This window comes from Agelaius tricolor, unplaced genomic scaffold (assembly GCF_023055355.1).
Source record: "Agelaius tricolor isolate 1412-34295 unplaced genomic scaffold, bAgeTri1.0.p SCAF_12, whole genome shotgun sequence".
Lineage (NCBI taxonomy): Eukaryota > Metazoa > Chordata > Aves > Passeriformes > Icteridae > Agelaius > Agelaius tricolor.
This window is the reverse complement of record NW_027269272.1, coordinates 5773603-5784791: the sequence shown is the minus strand read 5'-3', so window position 1 is coordinate 5784791 and position 11189 is coordinate 5773603. Positions and strand designations below refer to the sequence as shown.

At 51.2% G+C, this 11189-nt stretch overlaps 1 protein-coding gene across 2 annotated transcripts; it reads right to left on the bottom strand.

The window, feature by feature from the left end:
* Window positions 1-512: 512 nt before the first annotated feature.
* SENP2 (SUMO specific peptidase 2) lies at window positions 513-10211 on the bottom strand. 2 transcript variants are annotated; one of them, XM_071437317.1, is made up of 17 exons: window positions 10027-10211; window positions 8917-8972; window positions 8093-8223; window positions 7795-7861; window positions 7037-7115; window positions 6289-6418; window positions 6057-6160; window positions 5554-5642; window positions 4892-4949; window positions 3825-3888; window positions 3332-3475; window positions 3047-3178; window positions 2493-2696; window positions 2307-2386; window positions 1494-1649; window positions 1225-1320; window positions 513-729 (listed from the first exon to the last, which is right to left on the bottom strand). In XM_071437317.1, the coding sequence occupies exons 1-17, from the start codon at window positions 10158-10160 to the stop codon at window positions 687-689; spliced, it is 1767 nt and encodes a 588-aa protein (XP_071293418.1). In that variant the 5' UTR covers window positions 10161-10211; the 3' UTR covers window positions 513-686. The 2 variants fall into 2 exon arrangements, with proteins under 2 accessions (XP_071293418.1, XP_071293419.1); XM_071437318.1 differs by having other exon boundaries at window positions 1565-1649; window positions 10027-10209.
* Between the last annotated feature and the right edge of the window lie 978 nt (window positions 10212-11189).

Here is an 11189-nt window from a genome sequence, read left to right as displayed (position 1 = left end):
ATGGGGCTGGGATGGCCTTTGGGGGGGCATGGTGGGGCTGCCTGCGATGCTGACAGGTGCCACAATGAGGCTCCAGAGCCAGGCTCTTCCCTCCCACCCCTCCTGCACTGGGAATGGTGCTCTGGTGGCACCTGGGACAGTCAAAACTGCAGCCCCAAACAGGAGGAACCAAAGGGAAGGGGGAAAGGACACCTCAAACACTCCCAGCTGCTGCATCCTCATGCTCGGATCTTTTGCATCCTCAGGGGAGATTAATTATCCCTGATTAATTATCTGTAAGGATAAAACACAAGTGTCTTTGGAATTGTTCGTCCCTTGGAGAATCTGCCCTGAGATTGTGCCAGACTGAACCAATCAGTGAAAGCAAAGAAAGACAAAGCCCCTCTGCAGGGATCTTGTAGGTCTTTGGGTCAGGAGCAGCACAGAGATGTCCCCAGAGCCACCAGGAGAGGAGACAGCCCCTGTTCTTCTTCAGATGGGGAGCAAGTTAAAAACCACACAGAGACAGCAGATCAGTTTTCAATTAAAAAATAAATTACTCTATTAACAAGTAACCTCCCATACAATAAGGCTCTTACATAAGTTAATATTTATCTTATCTTACTCAAACAATAAGAAATAAATACTACTCTTTTACAGAACAGTGTTTTCCTAACAGTGCATGTCTCCCAGCAGCTGCTGATGGATTATTTCCCACACCATCTTCCTGCGGAAATAAGGCATGTGCTCCTGAAAAGAAACAGGAAAAATCCATCACATAGGAAGCCAGGGGAGAAGGAGGCAGGAAATCTCCATTAACACCCAGGGAATTCTTGAGTGGGAAGCTGCTTTTGAGCACCTGCCAGTTGGGTACAAGGTGGGTTTCACACCAGGGTGATACAACCACCCAACAAACACCCACTTTTCCTTACAGTGATATTTAAAGATCACCAAATTGGCAAAAAAAAACAGGGGGAAGTTTTCCAAGTTTTCCTATTTCACCAAGAGCTACAAAGGCCAGATATCCCAAACCCCTGGCTGCAGCATCCTGGCATTGGAATGAGATGGTCCTTAAGGTCCATTCCAACCCAAACCACCCTGGGATTCCACAATTCCACCATCTTGCCCAAGAATCAGACACCAGACATGAGGAACAACCCTCAGCCCCTGCCCCAGCTGCTGTGCAGCTTCCCTGGCTCCCACATGGGTGTGGGAAAGGCTGGAGCTGTTTGCAACCCCTCTCACCGGGGTGAAGATGATGGGTTTGTCTCTGGAGATGAAATCGGCAAATTTGCAAACAAAAACTCCACAGTCATTTCCATTATTTTGTTGAGGGATTTCCTGAGGAATACAAAAACATGGAGAATTTTTATCTGTCTTGAAAGAGCAGCAATCTGGTTGTAGCACACATTTTACCCACACCTACTCCTGAAAACCTATTTCCATAATCCCTTCACCACTCCCAAACCCAAGGAACAGTCCCAGTTAACTGCACATCATCTCCCTCTGCTTGCCTGGGAAGTGTTAAATCCTCTGGGACAAGGAGTTCTAGCTCCCATTCCAAATCCAGGCATTGCTCCCATACCTCTGTGCCCATGCTGTGAAGAGTCCACTCAGAAGCAGTCAATTCAATGTTTCTTTTTTCCCTGCTTTCCTCTTCCAGGTATTTTCTGTTGAAAACAACACAAAAATCACTTTTCATCTCCCTAATTTAGGGCAAAAACAACAACAACAAAAAAAGCTGTTGAAAGGTGTCAGGAAGATAAATTACAGTGAAATGGCAGAGGATGCTCACAGCAGAGGATTTAAGGAATGTGGAGGGGAAATTGCCATCTTAGAGACACAGTGAGGGCTGTGAGCAGGGCTCCCCAGGGCCCAGCCCTGTGTAATGTCTTTATCCATGCCCTGGACGAGGGGATTGGGCACCCTCAGTGCCTTTGGAGGTGACACCAAGCTGGGTGGGAGTGTGGAGGGCAGGGAGGCTCTGCACAGGGCTCTGGGCTGGTGACAAGGTGAGGATCAGTCATGGGATGGGCTCAATGAGCCTGGAGGGCTTTTCCAGCCTCAGTGAATCTGGGATTTGTCTCTGTGGGGCTGCTCTCCTGCTCTCACCCTCCAAAGCTGCTGGATGAAGGGTTTTTAGTGACAAAGACATGTGAGGATGTGCAGCACCTCTGACACTCTGGAGGATTCAAAACACTGAGCAGAACAGAAGAGGTACCAAGTGAGGAGCACCATGGGACAGGGCAGAAATACTTCAAATGGGGGAGAGGAAAAGGCCTCAAAACCAACCAGAAGGGATAAAAAAAGCAAAAGCAGCTACTCACAAGACAGTTTTACAAATGTGGTCTCCTTTCTGTCCCAAGGAGTCAAAGTATTTGATGGTTTTCTCTCGGAGGTCCACAACCTGGGGTTAAAAGGTGACTTAGACAAAGCACACCCCAAACACTAAAGGGCTTTTCTTGCTAGTTTTGTTCTCCCCATCCCCTAAATAATGAGCCAGTTTGACTCACCAGCAGTGTCCAGTGAATTCTGAGGTGAATAGGCACCAAGATGACATCATGCTCAAAGATATCCACACCTTTAGTCCATTTCTTTACTCCCTTGTGGCTTGTAGAGCTCAGCTTGGAATAAAAGAAGGTATTAAAAGCATAGACTGCTGGATATCCTTCCTTCTTGCTTCTTTCCACCAGAAGACCCATGTAGAAATTCATGATCTGGAGCAGAGAGAGGCAAAGTGAGATGTAAAATAAGACAATAAATTAAAAAGACAGCAACATGTCCTTGCTGGCCACCCCTGAGCTGAGAAAACTCCAGCTTGGCAGCTTTTGCTCCCAGAATTTCACACTGGAGGACTTGTGCTGCTGGTTAAAGGCCCCACACCCACTCTGATAACCCAGACTGACTCCTGGGAGCTGCATCATCCAAGTGAAAACTTCCAGAAACAGCAGCCCACACAGTACCCAAAATAAGGAGTGTACAGCTATTTCTGGGCTCTGCAGTGGAGCTCCTGGAAGACTCCTGTGCCCAGGGAGGGGGGATTTCCCAGAAGTGCAGGATCCCATACCCTGTCATTGAGCCAGCCCAGGGGCTGCAGGGTGCAGATGTCCTCACGGGTGACAGTGAGCTTGAAGGCCCTGCTCAGGATGTCCTCAGGCTCACCACTGTCAAAGGCAGCAGAGATCTCACTCTCCATGGCCTGGAACAAAGGATTCAGTGGGGAAGGGCTGGTGGAACAGCACATGGAGCACACCAGCCCCTCAGAAGGCTCCAAGTGCAGCCCCAGTGCCAGAGCAAGGAGCCTTGCAGGCTGAACCAGGCACAGCACTGGCTTGCTGCTGAGCACAGGTACCTCTGTCAGTGGAGCCAGATCATCTCCTGGCTTTTCTAGGCATGGCAGTGGCTCACTGTCCACAAAGAAGAGGTCTTTGGACAGGACAGGTGTCACATGGAACTGGAATAACTTTCTTTGGGGGACTTCGGCTTCACGCTGGCCCTGCCAGGCACAAGGACAGAAATCAGGGAGAAGCACAAGGGGTTTGCTGGGGGACAGGGCACAGAATCCTGCAAGAAACTGCAAGGGCTTGTGTAAACACATCCCAGCAGCAATCCCCAAAGTCACATTTGATTGGTGACTGCATTCCAACTGTGCCCAGAGAGGCAGGGCTTTCCTTGGGCTTGGATTAACATCCCCCACAAAGCCTCCACATGCAGGTATCAAGCTGAGATCAAGGTAAGTATTTCTGATTTCCACACTTCAAATTTTATTTTGGATCTCAATCCTGAGCAGAGGTGAGTTACACTTTCCAGAAAGCCAAGTGAAGCAGTGACTAACTCCAGCTTACCACTGAAGCAGCTCGTTTCTCTCGCTTCCCCTGTCCACGAGAGTCTTCTGGTGGTGTGTAGTAACTGTGAGAAAAGAGAGAGAAGTGAGCTGGATATCCACACTGCCCCATGAAATTCTCCAAAATTCTGCATAAAAAATGCTTTCTCAAGGCTGATTCTGACACATGACATCTCACTCCTTTTGTAGCAGCCAGACCAGGATAGATGAAAAGCTGGAAGCTTCACAAACTTTCTTCCACCATCAGGTGGCAAACTCCTTTTTTATTTTTTTCCCTCAGTTTTAATCTTTGGAAAACAGGGAAGCAACCAGCATTTCCTCTATTAAGTACTTTGTGACCTCCTGGTGACAAATGCCACTCCACCAGTTATTCCCTCTCTTCCCTTGAGCTTAGGGGACAATGACAATTTAACTCAGGACAAATGCACAGATCAATACAGTGCTCATGTCTAAGGGGGAAAGAGAACAGGGACAAAATCACCCCAAACCACACCTGACACAACCAAACCTCTGTCCCCATCTGCACTCTCTCTGAGAGGAGGAAGAGGAGGGCACCAAGCTGCCACACCAAAACCCCTCCTTGGAGCTGCAGCCAAAAGTCCCTTTCCCTTCATTCCTGCACTCCCATCCTGCCACCACAGAGTCCACTGGGCCCTGCTGAGGGACAGCAACGCTCCATTTTTGGTCCATTCCAACCCAAGGCATCCTGCAAGCCTCAAAAACTGCCTCAGTCCCCCCAGGCTTTACAAGCTGCCTACTCCTTTTGCTCAGGATCCACAGGAAATGCAAAGTCAGCTCATTAATGGTGTGGCAGAAAGACACTCAGGAGAAAAAACAGATTCTGCAAACCCAAGGACAACCTGGGTTGTCACCCTTACTTCCTTCTCCCCCCAAAACACCCAGCACATCCCACAGCTGCCCAGCTGTGACAGGGGAGCTGTGGATTTGAGGGACAACTGGCTGTGAGCAGTTCCTCAAACCAGCTGCTCCTCTGCCCCAGCACTGAGACACTGAACAGGATTGACAGAGCCAAAAGAAACAAGAGCCATGGTTAGAAGAGACTCTTACCTGATCATGACACCCCTCTGAGGCAGCTGGGGGCTGAAAACGTCCCCATGTTTGACACCTGCAGGGAAAAGCAGCAGTATGAGAACAGGGAGGTGATTTCCTATTCCAGTAGCTGCACAGAGCTCTGAGTTTCTGGGTGACATCACAGACTTTTCATCAGCATTTTCAACTCAGAAGTTCAAACTCTGGCACCTGCTCAGAAATCATTTCAATCCCCATATGATCATGTCACAAAGTCCAAGATATAAGAGTTAGTGATGAAAAAGTGTTTAAGTAATGAACAGGGGAAAAAAAAACCCTGGGGCAATATTAAACATACAAGTAATTAGTTTACTTGTTTTGGAAGCTCTGCTTTTATGGCAATAGTCCTGTCTAGCATTAAAAAGGGATTCAAGTGCATCTCTGAGGGTGCAGAGTCAAATATCCCCCTCCCCTGGTACAAGAAAAGCAGGTAAAACTGGTGCTACAACCTTCTCCTGTGCAGTGGGGTCACATCCAGCTACAAACTGCACTGCCACAGTCACAGCTCTCAAATACCATTTTAAACCAGTTCTTCCCCTTCAGGAAAACCCTCACAAACCCAGTTTAGCCAATACTGAGGAAAATGCCCTGTTTGGGCTGGACTTGTACCAACAGAGTGGAGCAGCCCTGGGGATACTCACTGGTCCTTTCTGGCACAGGTAGAGAGGCACCTCTGGGTTTCTGTTCTTTCAGGGGGCTCCCAGTCATCCCTGGTTCCTTGGTTTGAACTCTTTGGTGTAGCAGAAGAAAAGGACAGAGTTTTTACAGGTGATTTGTTACCAGTGCACTTCAATTCACTGCAGAGCACACGGCTATTTGTACACAACTGGCTAAATGAAAGCAACAGAAATATATAAAGCAAAATTAGGCTGTTTAATCCTTAACAGAGCCATGCTGTCACTGGTTCCAGGACAAGATGCAAAGGGCATTTGAGGAGTTTACATCCAGAAGTTTGGCCACTTTCAGCTCATGCATACTGAACATACAAGAGTCAAATTTTCTGTTTCCACTATTCCAAAAAAGACTCAATCATTACATTTGATTCGGTCCAGAACCCTGAGAGTAGAAAAGATCAATTCTCCTCCCCTTGCACATACAACAAACTCACCACCAGAAAGTTAAGGGTTATTTTGCTCATAATTACTTGTTGAGTCTTGCTGACCGTGGAGAAGTAAGTCTTCCAGAATATTTCTCTTTGAACAGACTCAAGAGCTCTTTGTATTTCTTATTTTCTGCTTGCTGAACATCCTTGGAGAAGGGAAGGAAAAAAAAGAGACTTTAGCAGGCATTCCCAGCCCTTCCTTTTGTCTCAGCCTAACTGTACAGAAACTCCACAGCTGTTTCATCCCAAAACAATTCCCTTCTCCCCACTTTACCTCTTCAGCAGCACACAAAGGCCTCCTGGTGCCACTGACTCCTGGAGAGCTGGGACCTGGCTCCTTAATGGGGGGCCTGGGTGTGACAGGGCTCTCCAGAGCAGCTCGGATGTGGTTATTCCTGCTCAGGCTGCAAACACCAAAGGCAGAAGAAATGGTATTAAGAGACCATTCAAAGCTCCTGATTTATTAATTAGGTTTTAATTAGCACCTCCTGATTCAAGGAGGCTGCCCAGGACCATGCTGGGGAGGGTTTTCCAACATCTCTCTAGGTGACCTGTGGAAGTAGCTGAACACCCTTAGAGGAAAAACATAAAAGGGTTTCCCAATGGAATTCCCTGGGGAAATGAAAATTCTCTGGGGAAATGAAAATTCTCTGGGGTTTTGGGGGATTTTTTTTTGTAGTGGTTGTGGTTTTTTTCTGTTTGCATTCCTGGTCTCAGCCTCTTCCCAAGTTCAACACTTCCTCCTACCACAGGAGGTGAGAGTGTTGAACTTGTTCATCTTTCTCTGATCTCCTGAGTGCATCAACTGTCTGGATTTAAAGAGAAAGCTTAAAATTGGCCAAAGGCAAGAACATAGCTAAGATCTCACTCAGTATGGCAGTTAGGAGGAGTCCCAGAACATGGAAAAATGTTGCTCTGTGGACACAAATACAAATGTTGGGCAACAGAGGAAATTCAAGGATGAAAGTGAAAGGCAAGAAACCCTAAAAAGCAGAAGTGGAAGAAAACAGAAGGTTTTTTACCTCAGATATGGAACTCTCTTGCAAAGAGAGGATGGTGTTTCCTCAGTCAAGCATGGGTTGGTGTCACAAGGCATTTCGTCTGTGGGAGAAGAGCACAAGCCTCAGCAACTGGTCAGGAAAACGGGAGTTGTATGAGTTTAAAGAGCTTCACCAAAGATAAATTACTCTCATTTCATCCTTCATGTTCTAATATTATTTGTGTTATGTTGCTTCAGGATATTTTCATATTGGTAACTACAGAATGTTGCCAACTTACACCTAATACAAAAGGGTTCTGAGGCTCTGCTACCTAAAATCAGCATTTACAACAGTTTCCTTCTGGCAAGCCAGCACTGGGACACACCAGAATGGCATCCAAGGCAGTTAATAGCCAGGATCCACAACCACATGAGCATCCTGGGATAAACCACTGAACATCCCACTTGGAAGGGATCCACAGAATCATCCAGCCCAACCCCTGGCCCTGCACAGACACCCCAACCATCCCACCCTGTGCATCCCTGAGAGCATTGTCCAAAGGCTCCTGGAGCTCTGGCAGCCTTGGGGCTGTGCCCATTCCCTGGGGAGCCTGTTCCCAGCCCTGGCTCCAATCCAGAAGCAATAGCAGGATGCAGGGAAGAAACAGAGCTCACCCTCCACTACTCCTGGTGCTACCCAGATATTTTACCTTCAGCAACCAGCCCCCAGCCCAGACAGAGCTGCACAGACTCAGAGCAGCAGGAGAAAGGAAAAAGGAAAGGATTTGCTGTCAGCCCTACCAGGTTCTGTTGTGTCCTCATCCTCTGCAGATGTTACAAATGAAGAGTCAGAAGAAATGTACACAACCTGAAATAAAAGCAAGTACCAGAGTGAGCATAACCTGAATGTGAATCCAAGCAAGCACCTCCCCTTCCTGAAATTCAGTCAGCTGTGTTCTGACTCAGAGCCCATGGTTTTGCCCATGGGGTTGCAGCAGAGGGCAGGGGCACTGATGGCACCACTTCTGTATCACAGGCTCTCACACCTGCAGGGATTGTGGGAGCTGATCCCTGAGCTCCCCTCAAAATCCTTGCTCACCTCATCTTCAGATTCAGAGAAGGAGAAGTCATCTCTCTCTTCAGTCTCCTGGCTTCTACTTGTTGCCTTCTGTGGCAACTTGGCAGCCACAGAAACCTCTTCAGGCTCCTTGTTAGCCCCAGAGAGACATTCTGAAAAAACCACACCACCAGGCCATAAGGAATGGGACTGGAAACAGGGCTTGGGACTTCTGCTTACACCCAAGCCCAGCTCCTTGATCCCACGTGAAGCAGAAAACTCACTTCAGCAACACTGCAACAGCCCAGCAGCACCCCCACCCCATCACTGGGGATCTTGTTCCCAAGTAGGAATTAGGGAGCTCCACATCCCCCATGGAACAGCAACAGCCTTGACTGAAAATGCTCTTTGTGCTGCCCTGCAGGGCTCAGTGCCAGGGAGAGCTGGGATATGCCCTGCCCCAGCCAGGATTCATCCTTGGTGCAAACACATGGCCTTCCCAGGGTGGAAAAAGTTATCCCCTGCTTCTCTTCCTGCCTTCATCTGCCCAGGATCTCCCATCCTCCACTTGGTTTGAAAATCCCAGAATCATCAAGGTTGGATAAACCCTATAAGGGCATCAAGTCCAACTGTTCCCACAGCACTGCCAAGGCCACCACTGCCCCACGTGCCCAAGTGCCACATCCATGAACATTGGGACACACCATCGATGGGCCCAGGTCCCATGAGACCCCCTGAAGCCACAAGAATGGCTCAAAACCCCTCAGTTTCAGCAGCAGTCCTGAAGTACCAAATCCAGAGCTCCCCAAGGTACCCCAGACCCAAGGAAAATCAGACATATTAAAGCTCTCTGTGAGGGGCTATACCTGTTTTCAGCCTCTTTGCAGGGATCTCCTCAGGATCTTCCACAGACGACAGAACACTGGGGGAAGAACAGACAGAACAATGTTTTGCAAGCACAATTCAACTTCCAAAGGGGGACTTCCTATTTCCCCAGGATCATCTCCCAGAGAGCTGATCACCCCACTAAAGCAGATCAGGCCTCTTTTTCTCCTTCTGTTAATGCTTCCACATGCTTTGTGTTTGTTCCTACCACCAAAAAATGCCTTAATATGTAATGCTTCCCTCTTTCCTCCAGGAAAGAAGCACTCCAGAGGTCACTAAGCCATCCAAGTTCACTCCACTCAAAGGAAAGTTTAGGCAGAACAGGAAATGCGAGGTGGGAATGCCAGCCCTGCTCACATCCACTCCAGCAGCGTCCTGCTGAGTCAGCACGGGCACAAACCCTTGAAACAGCCTCACCCTTTCACGCCCAAGGATTTTCACCAGCTGATACCATCGTTAAGTCCGGTAAAAACGTCTCCTTTAAGAACAGAGCACAAAGAACATTCCTAATTTTATCTTTCTCTCCCCCAGGAGCTAATTCCTTCTGAGCTGCTCCTCGGTGCAAACTACTGGCACAACACGCGGCTCCTTGCAGAGACACTCCCTGGTCTCTGTCGCTGTGATGATGGGGCACTAAGGGAGGGAGCAGCTGCCCTCCCCAGCCCCAGAGCACACAGGGCCATCCGTACATCCCACAGAGCAGCAGGCACCCAGGGGCTTCGGCCATCGCCCCCGGCAGCAAAAGGGTTAACACGTGGGCAGGCAGCCTCCTTTTATCCACCTCGCACCCCCGATGCATGGCGTGCCCCCAGCCCCCCATCCCCACGGCTGTGTGTGCCCTGCTCCACAACACATCTGGCCTAAATCCCCAGCTCCCCGTGCCGGCGGAAAGGGAACGAGGGGTTATCGGCAACACCTGGGACCCACAGCCAGCGAGCACCGGTGTCTGCGCCCCATAACCACCCCCGCACCTGCGGGCGGCCTCATGGGCAACACCTGGCCTTTATCAGGGACTGCCCAGACCCACACGGGGAGCCTCGGGCCGAGCGGCGGGGCAGCAGAGGGGCAGCAGCGCGGCGGGAAGGGCTGACCTGGCGGGCGGTTTCTTTCGGCGCGGCGGCTCCGGCCGCGGCTCCGGGCTGAGGGCGAGGGCCGGGGCCGGGGCCGGGGCCTGGCGGGCGGCGTCGCGGAGGGCGCGGAGGACCGCGAGCAGCCATTGGTACATGGACCGCGCGCACTTCCGGCGCCGGGCCCCGCCCCGCGCCGCCAACGGCGGCCACGCCCCGCCCGCGGGCCTGACGGACCCGCCCACTGCACCGATGGACCCGCCCACAGCCACACACGCCCCGTCCGGCCACGCCCACAGTCCTGATGGACCCGCCCACAGCCCCACACGCCACTCCCACATCACACACGCCCCGCCCCTCCTGCGCCCCGTGGGCTGCAGCCACGTGCGCGCGTGTTCTGAAACATTCCCCGGCCACAATTTGGGCCATTCCTGCCCATTCTGCTCCTGCCCCGTCCCGTTTTCTCTCCCCCAGCGCTGCCACAGCTGGGTCAGGGCTTCTCCCTCTCCTAGAGTCCGGAGGCTTTGCCGGCTCGGAGGGTCAGGAGCTTCCCCACTCCGAGAGTCGGGAGCTTTGTCCCCTTGCGGGGTCAGGAGCTTCTGCCCTGGCTCACTCAGCTTTCCCTACCCCGGCACTCGCTCCTCGGGCTTTGGTGGGGACGCGGCGTGGGGAGCTCGCCGCGGGTCCCTGCGGGGCACTGGGACTCGCTGCCCATTTCCCGGGGGCCAGAACGCCCGGCATCCCAGGAAAAGCAGGGACTGGCCCCGGTGTCTCCCGGTCCTTCCTCTCCGTGCCCCCGCTGCGGAATCCCCTCCCCGGCGCTCACCGAGCCGCGCTGGGCTCATTTCGGTGCTTCTTGCTGCTCGGCATCGCGCTCCCCTGCTGTTGTCGCGACTGAACCGCGACCGAGCGGCTCGAGCCGCGGCTTCCAGCGCGAGGCGCGGGCGGCGCCCCGAGAACGGCCCCGCTGGGTCATTCCCGATGGTGGGATGGCAATGGCCCATGTGCTGCCCATCACGGAGAAGGAACTTTTTTTTGGGAGCCCAACCCAGCTGAAGGGTCCTAAAGTAATAAATTGCCCGGGAATAGGTAACACTTTGCTGATAAATTGGTCTCTCCTGGATAATGAACGCGTGCAGCAACTTGGGCCAGCCGTGCAGTAATGCTTTGCTCCTTAATACTGCATC

Bases quoted from the DNA above. Each gene is read 5' to 3' on its own strand.
- SENP2 (XM_071437317.1), bottom strand. From the start codon at position 10,160: ATGTACCAATGGCTGCTCGCGGTCCTCCGCGCCCTCCGCGACGCCGCC. The intron at 1,650-2,306 runs GTGAGTAGCTGC...TGTTTTCAACAG, and splicing joins CACATTTGTAAAACTGTCTT to AAAATACCTGGAAGAGGAAA. The intron at 730-1,224 runs GTGAGAGGGGTT...GTTTCTTTTCAG, and splicing joins AACCCATCATCTTCACCCCG to GAGCACATGCCTTATTTCCG.